Here is a 13,661-nt window from a genome sequence, read left to right as displayed (position 1 = left end):
CGATTGTTTCATGTGAAGATGAATCACTCCGCCGTGAAAACTGAAGCCATTGTTGTTTCCGGTGCGAAGGCGGTTAATATGACGGCGATTTATATTAAACGCAGTTCAAAGTTTAAAATACATTTAGGTTTATACTTGTTTTAATTTAGTCCCGACTTTGTCTATGCTGTGGCCGAGAGGTAAACTTGATGTCGCAGATGCTGGACAGTAGGCGGAGTAGCACTCTTCGTTGTTCTCCTGAGGTGGGAACAGAGATTAGGGGCGAAAGTGTTCCGCCTTAGGTAGTGGTCGGAATTATTTTGTTGAAGGATTAGTGGGATTCTAACGTGACACTTTAGGAGGGCTGGATGAAAGTTGAATTTTAAGCCATTTAAACGTAACGTTTAGAAGCAGATGTTATGGTACCACGTAGATTTAGCGCCTGTGTTCTCTGTCAGAGAACACCTCTGTGGATGCTGGTGTGCCGAGTGAGTACGGATTGATATTACCACTGAAGGCAGCTTTTTAATCGCAGAGGTCAGACACATAAGCTATAGAGAACAAAATAGTTTCAGTCTGTACATTTACATTTGATTTTTTTAGGCATAATATACACCATTTAGTCGTGAATCTACTCTACCTGTCCCCCAGATGTCAGGGCTGCCAGCTCTCGCTGGTGTAAAACATGATTTCTACGTTCATTCAAACACTGCCCAAACACATCTCTGAATACAACACTGATGGGATTTTCTGGGGTTATTATAAGCTCAGCATAAAAAATCTCTTGGTTATGTCTTTCTGACTGGAGCCAGTAAGGCTGCTGTCTGGTTCCCAGTTACCTTGGACTCAAACATTTCATTAAATAAACTAAAACTGCACTTACTGGCCACTTCATTATTTACACCTTGCTAGCACTGGATTGGCCATCCTTTTGCCTTCAGAATACTGTGATCATAAGTAGGTGGACATGGTCAGCAACAATACTCGAGTATATTGTTACACAAACAACCACGTCACGTGACATAAATTACTTTTCATCCAAATTTTGATGCTTGGTTTGAATTTCCATAGGTCTTCTTGTCCATGTTTGCATGCCTAAATGCGTTAAGTCGCTGCTATGTGATTAGCTGATGAAATATCTACGTTAACAAGCACTCAAACAGTACATGTGCCTAATGTAGTGGCCACTGGATCTTTTGAAAAAATGAAACAGATTTTGTTTGGTTTCTTTGTTTTTTTTTTCTAAAATCTGGCTGTAATTGGATTTCTTGTTTTTTATTTTCCTCATATAATCATATTTCAGTTTAATTCAAAGGTCAGTAAAACGGCATCATTTAAACCTGTTATTTCAGGCAATGAGTGCAGCTACACACCCACAGCCACAGGTAGATTTCCTAAAGGGTGAACCACACAGAAAACACCCAGGTGTGACCAACTTGAAAACTCTACGGCTACCTGAGGAACTCCACGTGGCTGCACAGTCGATTATTCACAGTAAGCTTAGTGTTGGTAAATCAGTTAATATAACAGATCTTTCTGACCAGCTTCATTGGTTTAAACCCTTTGCCTCTCATCCATCTCTGCATCTGTAGGAGCTCAGGTGAATCAGCTTCCCGAGCACATTCACAAACTCACGAACTTCCTGTGGAGCAGGAAACGAGCGGTCGAGGATTTAACTCTGAGGCAGAAAGCTGTGAGCCTGGAGAAAGAACTGTGGGAGAAAGCCATGCAAAAGGGAGGAGGTGGGTGACATATGTATAATTTTTTTTAAAGTAATAATACACATGCAACAAGATCATATCATGCAGCAGCTAGAAAAAATAAATATACATTCATTCTGCAGATATAGACGAGCAAGCAATGGAAGACCGCATCAGGAGGAAAGTTCTCTCAGAGCTCCGAAGAACGACATATCACTGGGCACCCACGAAGTAACATGTCATTTAACTACAGTGTTATCCATTATCAGTTTTTCACGTTTCAGTCTGTTCTGAATGCCTCTTTGTTATATTTACTCATTCCTAAAGGAGAAAAAGCCTCTTTTACCCATAATAGGAGAAGCTAAAACTGTGATTTATGACAAATGCTGAACATTTTATACCTTTAACAGACTTAAGATGCTTTCTTTAGATAAACCCAGTGAATGGTTGCGCTCCACCATGATCCATCCTGAAGTTGTAGTTTTGGTCCTTAAGTTTGACGTGCAGTAGATTTACAAGCATCTCACTGTGTTTCAGGTACGATGAAGAGCTGGGCGTGGTCTACATGGCAGCTCGACTTGCTGGCGGTTACGCTGCAGTGAGGAGAGCTCTGAATGAGGTAGCAAAGTGTTGTGGAGGTGACCGGCTTACGTGGTGATACAGGGAGCTTCCTTTTTAAGAATCGCTTGAATCCAAGCACAAGTTGTTTTTTGTGGTTAAACTCAGTTATACCTGCAGTTTTTTCCCCCTCATCATTTAGATAAAGAAGAGGGATCCCTCCTTTGCTCCTCACACTCTCCTGGATTTTGGTTCTGGGTTAGGAACAGTTGTCTGGTTAGTGTGCAACACTAGTAAAACATGTAAATGCTTTAGTCTGAATAGCTAAGCTAAGTTTATAAAATGGCCGTTTCCTCAGGGCATCTCACGCATGCTGGGGTGACTCTTTGAAGGAGATGGTGTGTGTGGACAGCTCAGGGCCAATGAACATTTTGGCAGAACGACTTCTGAAAGGTAGACACACATTTAGACAATTTATTTTTGTTTCTTTATGTGAAATACAGATGTTAATAAGAACTGACTGGATTGTATTATTATTATTATTTTTTGAATTGAGCAGGTGACGACGAAAGAGCTGAACCCTGCATCAAACAAGTGTATTTCAGGCAGTTTCTCCCTGTCTCTCCTAAGGTAAAACTCCCTCAGCTTTTATTTAAGTCACAATGTGTTCACTGTCAAGAGTTTAAACAATTCAGTGTGTTATTAAAAATGTATATGCAATATTCTAGACTTCAATTCTGGGTTATACATGGATTTTTAAAATATTTTTAGTCGTTGTTCTAGAAAAGAACACAAACGGACAAAATCAAAAAATAAAGAAAATCCCAATATTTTTGATTTGCTGTCATTAATGTTCCAGATAATCTCAACAACTGGAAATCCTGACCATCCTTTTTCTCCTTTCAGGTGCAGTTTGATTTAGTCACTGCAGCTTTTACCCTCTCAGAGCTGCCAAATGTGAAAGACCGAGAGGAGGCAGCATTCACTCTTTGGAGAAAGACAAGCTCATATCTGGTGAGATCAAATAAAGATACAACTTAAGAAAATGATTGGTGAGCCTCTGGTGTTTAAAAGGAAACAGTAAAAAAAACGATTACTCGTTGCATTTTATGTTCTAGGTGCTGGTGGAAAATGGGACCAAAGATGGCCATCAGATACTCATGGAAGCCAGAGATACTTTATTGAAGGTATTTAAAGACACTAGATAAGACAGCAGTTCACAATAGTTGTTATTGATCAAACTAAATTGTTGGTTTTCTGACTCCAGAAACAAGAGAAGACCGTTTATGACTCCAGGCCAGCATCAGTGTTTGCTCCAGTAAGTTTAACACCCAGTAGATTTAATTAAAGTCATACTTAGAGCCATTAGTGTCTCAGTCTTATTGCGTGTCTATTTATTTATTTATTTATTTATTTTAGTGTTCGCATGAACTGGTGTGTCCCAAACTGGCCCATGAGCCCGTCACACCCTGCAACTTCCAGCAGCATTACCAACCTCTGTCTCTACCCAGGGTAAGACTCAACTGTCTATGTCTGTTTACAGCTTTTCACTTTAAATGGGATCTAATCTGTTAATTACCAGGTCTCTTTCTTTTTATTCTTGGACTCCACCGGAGCAGCACTGCATGAATTTTAAATTATCCTTATTGTCCTAAGACAACACTAGTAAATTAGTGCTTGAGTAGTACCAGCTAATATAGTCAGGCTCACCTCAACGCACAGCTGGTGCTCTGCAACAGGTCTCCTGGAGAGGGGCTGGACTCTTAGTCTAGAGTTGCCCTCAGAGAAAGATGGCAAGCAGTGGTGGGTATACAGTTATGGTCACAAACTCTAAGTAGTGACAAAAAGATCACAGATAGAAGCAGTAGAAATCAACTACCTCCGCAGGGTGGCTCACTGTTGTCATGTGGGAGTCCTTTCTGAGGGCTTCAGAGTACATCCGCAACTCGAAAGGAGCCAGCTGAGGGTTTTTGAGGATCTGACTAGGATATGACCTGGACACCTCCTTGGTGAGGCATTTTGAGCATATTCTACTTAGAGAATCTCTGGGACAGACCCACGAGATTATGCCTCAGCTGCTTTGGGAACATCTCGGATGAGCTGGAAGGGTGACGGGAGGAGAGGAAGTTCTGAGGCTTTTCTTCTTAGAATACTGGTCCTGCAAATCAAGCAACAGGCCAAATAAGACTAAAACATTTTAGTGTAATCTGCAAAAACAACATATAGTCTTCTGTACCAGGCTCTGCTATTAAAATCAGCTGCACTTTATTCCCTTCTGTGAACACAGCTGACATTTCGTATTATTGTATATTATCAGGAAGCTCATATTTATTTAATAGCATGTAAAACATAAAAGACACAAAGTCTTGTGCCAAGATTTTATTTTGGATTGAATTCGTTATTTTTAACTTCATGACTTTTTCTTCTTGTTGCCTTTTAAGTATTATTAATTTACACTTTACACAGAAAGTGCTATATATGCAAACATGTTTTGTTTTTTGTTTTTTCAGATAAATGCTGAATGAATTCCATATCAACCCTTTTTTTTTCTTTTCCAGCACAATGACCGTCAGATCGAGAAGTTCAGCTACCTAATTTTGAGGCGGACAGAAGCAGTGGAGGAAGGCACAAAGGGTGTGGAGTGGGCCAGGCTGATTGCACCAGTGCTGCGCAGAACGAGGCATGTCCACTGTCACGTGTGTTGCCCGGACGGACAGCTACAGCACATGGTGGTGACAGCCCGTAAACACGGCAGGTAAAAAGAAAAATCAGTGTCACACAAATTCATCAGCTGCAGAATAGGTTTAGTCCTTTTCCTTAAATGCTAGCATAGAGCAGAGGTGAGCAACTCCAGGCCTCAAGGGCCGGTGTCCTGCAGGTTTTAGATATCACCTTGGGTCAACACACCTGAACCAAATGATTAGTTCATTACCAGCCCTGTGGAGATCTTTAAGACATGTTGAGGAGTCATTTAGCCGTTTAAATCAGCTGTGTGGGCTCAAGGATACCTGCAGCACACTGGCCCTTGAGGCCTGGAGTTGCCCACCTCTGACATAGAGAGATGAAGACAAAATGCACACTGTAGGAGAGAGAAGACAAAAGGTACTGACATTCAGTAGTGACAGGTGAGTGCATTGGGAGGGAAAAGAAGAGAGTGAAGAAGAACTGCTCAGTGCATCATGGGAAGTCCCCCAGCAGTCTGACTAAAGGATTCTTCAGGGTCATCAAATTCTGCTCAGGTTTCATCAAAAAGAAACGTTTGAAGTCTAATTTTATAATCGAGAGGATATCAGTCCTGAATCCAGAGATATTAAGACTCTAGGTCAGATCGGATACCATAGGGTTTTTAAGATATGATGTTAGGGACCAGGTGCATTAAAATAAACTAAGAAGAAATATGTCATTAAAATGCTTATTAGGGCTGCGTACTGTTTGAATTTGATTCAGTGTGGGGCCACGCAGTTCATCAACAATGTTTTCTAAAATTAACAAAACTCCTCGGGTGTTTAAAGATTTCCTAGACACAGGTAGGCACGCAGGAAAGATGCGGGAAATACAGAAAGAGAGAATAAGGGAAGGAATACAGCAAAAGATCTGGCTTGCCTGGACTTCAAACTGGGGAATCGCTGATTCTGAATTATGTGATCAGAAAATGTGTCAGAACTAGACCAAATGGAGCAGAAATTCATTGTAAACCTTCTGTTTGTCATAATAATCGGTACTCTGTGCTACAGGCAGCCTTTGGTTGCTGGATATTCTTATTTCTTTTTGTTGTATGAGTTTTATTGTCACTGATGGATCATTTAAATAAGATTTATGGCACATACACCAGATGTATCAGGGCTAACTAACCACAACTGCACACCACTGACACCATCACCTGCGTGGCTTTGAATGATTCAATTGTGCCGCCTCCTATAAACATGCAGGTCATACGGACTATGCTTCTAAATTGTCTTTCTTTGTAAGTATGGTGATCCTGACTGTTTTGTTTTGTATTGGGGTTTTTTTCTGTTTAATTGTTCTATTTCAATGTCATTTTAATCAGAGATATGTACCGCTGCGCTCGGAGCAGTGACTGGGGAGATCAAATGCCGGTCATTCAGGGTGTAGAGGAAGACGTCAACAGTGATTCAGAGTGACGATTCAGCCGTAAAGACAGACTCTGTGGAAACATGCGATACATCGTGAAACTGATAATACTTTGATTTATAGACAAAGGAGCTGGAAATTACATACCCATTTCCTCTCTGCAGTTTTCTTTATTGTGTACCACCTCCAATAAACCATTATATTTTTAAAAGTGATGCTCTTTGGACTGAAATGTGTCTTTTAAAAAGTATTTTGAAATTGAATTTACCTTGAGAAGCATTTCACTTTCAATGCGGTCCAAACAAACCTTAAAGTTGTTTATTCACCAGAACAATACATAACATGAGCTTTATGTGGGGTTTTTTTTTTGGTAACATAACATTTCACAGCCTTAAAATAAAAAGGGTAAAATTTCTTTTTGCACGTTTCAGTGTTGCAGGTTAATTCAGTGACACTGTGAGACTCAAAGTGAGATTTCAGCAACATTTTTAATTTACTGCAGGCCACAAAAAAGATCCAGTAAACTTGATTATTAACCTAGACTTATGTAAACGACTATTTATAAAAACAAACAAACAAAAAAGACTCCAGGCTATGACATATAGCTCCAATAATTGTTTCGGTGCTTCACCATCTGTAATGTGGTCATGAAAACAGCTGGATGTCATGTCTGCCATAAACGAGCTAGACTTTCTTCTTTGGAGTCATAAACAAGCACTTCAGACGACAAGACCAGTTTAACTAAAGATTCAGGGGATTATTATTTACACTTAAGGGACTTTATCTGAATCTCAACCATTAGAGTCACTAAATACTTTAAAAAGCGTGTTTTTGGACTGTGGACGGCAGCTGAAGTACCAAAGAAAAGCACACAGGCACAAGGAGGAAAGGCAACGTCCACACGGAAAGACCCAAGCTAGGGTTCAAACCAGGAACTTTCTTGACACGTGGCAATATTCAAGGTTCTTTATCTGTCACATGCATAGTTATACAAGTATAACACACAGTGAAATGTAACCTGACACGCTCCTCGACATGTGCAGGGGGGTAGAGGAAGAACATTATATATATATAGTATATACATTAGGTGAATATGCAGTAGTAGCAGCGAGCAGGTGAATTCTGTACATTAAGTGAATTAAGTAAGAATAGACAATCTGACTATTTTACAGAATAGACAATATAAACATATTTAAAATTAAAGGAATTTGAAATGTACATTGTGCCTGGGTTTAGAGTGTCTGGAAGAGAGTCCTGTCTCAGTCAATTATAGATGATGTGAGAGGGCGGGTGTGTGTGTGTGTTTAGGGCCCGGATGGCTTGGGGATAGAAGCTCCTCTTGAGTCTCTCTGTCCTTGCCCAGATGATGCAGAACCTTCTACCAGATTGCAGAAGTTGGAACAGTTTGTTGCCAGGATGGGACGGGTCCTTCAGTATCTACGCTGCTCTAGTCCGGCATCTCCTGGTGTAGGTGTCCAGAAGCGGGGGGAGAGCAATCCTGGAGCAGCGTTCTGCTGTACGAATCACTCTCTGAAGAGCTTTTTGGTCCTTCACACAGCTGTTCCCAAACCACGATGTGATGTTCTGTGTGAGGATGCTCTCCACAGCACCTGTATAGAAAATCCTGAGGATCTTTGGAGAGACCCTGAACTTCCTCAGTTGTCGTAGGTGGTACAGGCGCTGCCTAGCCTTTTTGGTCTGGACCTGAATGTGGGCGGACCATGTCAGGTCTGAGGAGATGTGGACACCAAGATAGTTGAAGGACTGCACCCTCTCCACTGGAGCTCCATTGATGATAATGGGCTTGTTTTATTTATATTACTAACCACTGTGTCACTGGCAATTTTTTTTTTTTTTTTCACTAATTAGGAGTTAATAACAATAAACACAGTCACTAGTTGCAGCATTAATGGCTAGATGTACAACCATCCAAGATTATCTTCTGTAGCTGTTCATGAGTTTGAACAAAAGGAGCAAAAGCTGCTAAAGGAGAAGGTTTAGACACATCTGTCATCAAGACTCAACTCTGTCAGATTTATTTTACAGAAACACTTCAGTATCAACAATCACGTCCCAGTGCTTTCTAAATGCAAAGATGCCGTCACACCAGGCTTTAGAGCCGCTTGTTATTGTCCCAAATGCGGAGAAACACTTTAAAGCAAAGCATAACGTTTTATTTAAAACACAGTTTTTCAAACATGATCCCATAACTGCTCTTTAGCAATATGAGAAACACCAGTTCATCAGTACACAGATCTGATGAATAAGTAATTTACAACAGGCTTTTACTGAGTCATGATCCTGGGATTCATTTTCAATGACTCGTTTAGGCTCATATTTGTTTATTCTTGATTACAGTAAAAATGAACAGCCGTACTCTCTTGTTAATTAACAATCTCCTTCAAAGCTGAGGTCAAGTCAGGGTAGTTGTACTGAAATCCAGACTCCAAAGTCCTCTTAGGTATGACTTTCTGGCCTTGAGTAAGGATCACGGCCCTCTCCGAACCCAGCAGGGCGTTCATGACAAAGCCAGGTACAGGAAGGATGGTGGGCCGCCTCAAGACCCGACCCAATTCTTTAGTGAATTCATAGTTTGTGTTGAGAGCCGGCGCGACTCCGTTGAACACTTGTGGTGATGAGGAGGGTGGAGTGTCAGCAGGGGGCTCCAGTGCGCGGACAATGATTCCTGCCAGGTCTGAAACGTGGATCCAGGGAAATGGTTGTCTTCCAGATCCCAGGGTACCCCCGAGGCCGAGCCAGAACGGCAGCAGCATCTGCTTCATGGCCCCACCATCACGACCCAGCACTGCCCCTGGGGAATGCATGGAAAAGAAGAAAGCATATATGTTTTTCACTGCACCCGTTTAACTTGTTTAATGATGATTTACTGGGACACTCTTTATAACTGAGAAACCATTAGTTCTAGCTTATGCTGTCCATTCGGTCAATCTAGTCAGATTATCTGCTGTGAAATTGCCCACGAGAAAATTTTAATTCATGCTAGAAAAACTGAAAAAGATTTTAAAAAAAAAAAAGTAATACAGAGATAAGATACTTAAATCTTCACATGTTGTGTATGCATGTACAAAATGCAAAAGTAGAAATTTTTGCCCCAATTTCTTTCTTTCTTTAGTTTGTTAAACCAGTTAACACTGACCTGTGAATCATTCAAGCATGAAAAAGGCACCCAATTCAAGAAATGAACCACTGTTTGTAAAATGTATCCTTGGTTATATGGTTATTAGCAGCCAGTCATAAAAACAACATTTTTTCCACATTGCTTTAAGTCAATTTAGTCAATCTCTGAAAAATGCCAAAGTTAACATATTTTGACAGGCATAAAAATTTTATTTTTGGTGATTCCAAAATAACTATGAGCAGAACACTTAGGCTATATTCACACTGCAGGCGAAAGCGCATCAAATCCGACTTTTTCTGACCCTATCCGACTCATATCCGATCATGGTATGACAGCTTGAACGGCACAAATCCGATATTTTCAAATCCGACCTAGGTCACTTTCGTATGTGGTACTGAATCCGATACATATCTGATGTTTTAGAAAGCGACTGCTGTTTGAATGGTCATGTCGCATTTAATCCATCTTTTACATCACTGACACAAGACGGACGCCAATTATCAGCGCTAGAGAAGACAAACGAGAAAGCATGGTGGCCATTGTTAAAGCACGGGCTTTTTTTCCTCAGTTTCCGTCTTTCTCCAATTAATTTGTCAAAATTCTGTCGGTTACAACTGTGCAGAAATTGACAGACTGCTGCAACAACACCTACTAGCTCTGCAGCTGCCATTTTTACTTCTGTAAACAGAGCGCGTTGTGTGTGACGCCTTCTTTTGTGCATGCGGACCTCTTTGAGGGCCATGAACCGTTCACACCAGAGCGCGTTTGCTGTCACATTTTATTTGTAGTGTGGACAACCAGACAAAAACAATAAAAATAAATAAATAAATAATCGGATTTGATCAAAAAATTGCAATTGAGCATTAACACCTGCAGTGTGAACTACAGGTTACACTTACAAATTATGAAGAAACTAGATGTGAGGGCAAAAGAAGAAGTGGCAGGCCTAATGAAACCATCTACAGCAGACGAACAGTATCTGAAAGCCATGTTCTTAAGAAATAGGAAAAAGATCCAGCAAAGACCTTACATAGGACCAGAAAGATGGATGTGGCCCTTCATCTGATCCATTTAGACCAGGGGTGGGCAATTCCAGGCCTCCAGGGCCAGTGTCCTGGAGGTTTTAGATCTTACCTTGGGTCAACACACCTGAATCACATGATTAGTTTGTTACCAGGCCTCTGGAGAACTTCAGGACATGTTGAGGAGCTAATTTAGCCATTTAAATCAGCTGTGTTGGTTCGAGGACACATCTAAAACCTGCAGGGACACCGGCCCTCGAGGCCTGGAGTTGCCCACCCCTGATTTAGACAGATTCAGGATGGACAATAAAGATAAGCATGTGCCGTATACAAACCAGGCCGGATGATGACTTGTTTGGTGGTTTTTGCCACATTTTCAGGAAGTAGTGCTGCTGCTTCCCACTCTTTGACAAGTCTTGAGAGAAGGTCAAACGGAGTCCATTCACTGTCTTCTGTGTATTGAGCTGTTAGACTGGGTTTATAGCAAGCTGTGTCATGAAAACCAACAATGAAAAAGCAATAATAGAATTACTATCTATATTATCAATGAGTTCATCTGATCTGCTGTGCTAAGTAGAATCTCACTTATTAAATGCTTACCTACACCTGACACCAGCACCCAAGAGTGAGGAGGACTGGAGGAAGCAGCAATGGCTTGAGAAAGAGCTTTAGTTGTGTCAACGCGACTGGAGAACAAGTCTTTTTTGTAGCTTTCATTCCACCTTCAAAACAGAACCCAAGGGAAAAAACAGTGGCAATCTCTGTAAATGCATTAAAATGCTGCAGATATTAGGATGGACTCTTTGAGTATTTATTTCTCACCATCGCAGTGGGTTTATGAGATTCTCTCCAGCCAAGTTGACGGCACCCTCACACGGTGGGAGACCCTGAGACTCCAGCTCACCCTGCAGGAGCAGAGAGGAAGAAACATAAAGATGTTTAGAAATGTCACTGGATCTGTAAACTAGCCCCCTTCCACATTTATCAGTTTGGACATCTCTGTCTGTACAGTTTGTACATACTGAATTTCCCGGAGGAACCAATTATTAAATAAATTTCTTCTCCCTCTCTAATCTCAGTCCTTCAAACCATCAGCTCCAATATGATGTTTCGTTAACAGTGATGAATCAACAGGTCCTAAAATGAGCTTTAGGTTTGCCCTTTTACTTTGTATTAACTTTAGGTCGTACCCATGTTATCTTCCCTGGACCAGGCTGGCGGGATATCAGTGTCACCTCATGACCTTTGTCCCTAAGTAGGCGGGTAAGCTCACGGCCAACGAAGCCAGATCCCCCTCCTACAAGAAACACAACAGACAGAGAAATCATCAAAAGGAACAAACTGAAAAACAAAAGCCGCACACTTCCTCCAACTTAGAAACTGTGATTCTTACAAGTGTGTAAAGAAAGTACTGTATAAAGATTTAAAATAGCATGTCACAGCTGACCTCTGTCCTCTACGTCAGGTGACACTAATGCAATGCTAAATGGGATTTTTTGAAACTAGGTTTCTAACTGCTGTTTGTATTGACAACATGCAGCTACATAGGGAATAATATATGAGCATTTTGAATATCAAGTTAGCGCTGACGATTTCTTCAAGGTTAAATAAGGTCAAACTTTGATAAAATGTATCTTTAAAACAGCTTAAAATGCTACTGTCTTTGTTTGTATTGGGGACATTTAGGAAATGATACAGGTAAATGGGGATTGTAAATGTCACACATAATTTGTATCCAAATATCATATCACATTTTACCTATGACCTCATTTTTACATTTCACATCTACCTTTCTTTCTAATTGACCCCAAAATGTATTCACTTTCCTGCACTACAAACTCCTTAAAGTACATTTTAAAAGAAGAAAATTGCATGAATATATATAAAATACAATACTATTTTCTTAAAAGAAAATTAATATTCCACATAGTGAGCAGCTTTGTTGGAGGTTTGCATTCTCTGAGTGCTTCTTCTTTTAAAATTACACTCATGTAATTTTTTTGGTATTTCTTTTTCTTAATTAATCTTTAAAATCTAATTTGTTTTATCATATCGTGCTTTATTTTATTATTTTTTAACGTTTTACGTTCAATTTAAAATTACACTCATTTTTAACTGCTGTAACAAAGGAGAGTCGCAACTTTCAAAAAACCCTTTTAGCTCATGACGTTGGGTCAACTTTATTCTCGTTTTTGCAGTTTAACTTAAAGAGAAATATTTCTATTATTTAGCCGATTTTTACAGATGTAAATAAAGGGTGAAAATAACTAACTAACCAAGCAACTAAATAAATACATAGAAACGCTTCGAAATTATAAAAAAAAAAAAAAAAAAAAAAAAAAAAAAAAAACCTCAAAATTAGGTAAGTCAGGCATGCGTGGTGCGCATGCGTATTGTACATTCTTACAAAACATTGCTTTGTGCATTACCTGAGCAAACTCAACTAATAAACACACCATAAGCACACAGTTTTAGCACGCTTTCTCAAAGCTCCCAGGCTCTGTTCGCAATAGTGCTACAGCCCAACATAATGCACAAGGACAAACTCACTAATGGATATAAGGCACTTCATTATTGGCTGCACCGTAAACATTAGCTGTAAGCTATCTGAAATCGTAATGTCACTCTGACCTTTCCGAGCAACTTTAAAAAACGTGTAACTTTTTAAAAAAATGTACATACCTATTAAAATTCTCATGGCCAGAAGCTTGCCCTTTAACTTTGAGTTATATCTCTAAACGCCACCGTACTCGAGTCCCTCCTCTCCGTCTTCTTCTTCTTAAATGTTATTGGCGGTTGGCAAACAACTGATTGGTGCATTACCGCCACCACTAGTATGGAGTGTGGACTGGAATGAGCCCCCCCCCCCCCCCCCAAAAGAAAAAAAAGAAAAAAAAAACGCTCTGTCTGCCATTTCATTCCCCATGATTCCACAATGGGCTGGAATCCATAGAAACACAACCGTAAGACCCATCATGTTTATCGTGAACAGTGTTTGCTGAATTTCTGCTAGAATATCTGCTCTCGCATCTGAGTGACTACCCTGTAAACTAAGCAATGATGCTCTTGAGTCTGAACAAACAATAGCTTTTAATGGTCTCATATCTTCCACCCACTGAACCGCCAACAGAATTGCAAGCAGTTCTCCAGTGAATACTGACAGTCTATCAG

General features: G+C 40.3%; 2 protein-coding genes across 2 annotated transcripts; one reads left to right on the top strand and one right to left on the bottom strand.

Annotated features, from left to right (window-relative positions):
* The first annotated feature begins 297 nt into the window (after nt 1-297).
* mettl17 (methyltransferase like 17) lies at nt 298-6,544 on the top strand. Its single transcript, XM_006792347.2, has 14 exons — nt 298-467; nt 1,332-1,473; nt 1,572-1,721; nt 1,823-1,910; nt 2,217-2,298; nt 2,440-2,513; nt 2,596-2,690; nt 2,797-2,867; nt 3,144-3,251; nt 3,356-3,424; nt 3,505-3,555; nt 3,657-3,749; nt 4,796-4,992; nt 6,286-6,544. Exons 1-14 carry the CDS (start codon nt 399-401, stop codon nt 6,377-6,379), a joined length of 1,383 nt encoding a protein of 460 aa, XP_006792410.2. The 5' UTR covers nt 298-398; the 3' UTR covers nt 6,380-6,544.
* A 1,798-nt stretch (nt 6,545-8,342) lies between these two features.
* sdr39u1 (short chain dehydrogenase/reductase family 39U, member 1) lies at nt 8,343-13,267 on the bottom strand. The gene is made up of 6 exons (XM_006792348.3): nt 13,173-13,267; nt 11,681-11,787; nt 11,313-11,395; nt 11,091-11,212; nt 10,826-10,978; nt 8,343-9,141 (listed from the first exon to the last, which is right to left on the bottom strand). Exons 1-6 carry the CDS (start codon nt 13,186-13,188, stop codon nt 8,714-8,716), a joined length of 909 nt encoding a protein of 302 aa, XP_006792411.1. The 5' UTR covers nt 13,189-13,267; the 3' UTR covers nt 8,343-8,713.
* Nucleotides 13,268-13,661: the final 394 nt, after the last annotated feature.

This window comes from Neolamprologus brichardi, chromosome 18 (assembly GCF_056152115.1).
Source record: "Neolamprologus brichardi isolate AB-2024 chromosome 18, ASM5615211v1, whole genome shotgun sequence".
NCBI lineage: Eukaryota > Metazoa > Chordata > Actinopteri > Cichliformes > Cichlidae > Neolamprologus > Neolamprologus brichardi.
This window is presented reverse-complemented; position numbering and strand designations above follow the sequence as displayed.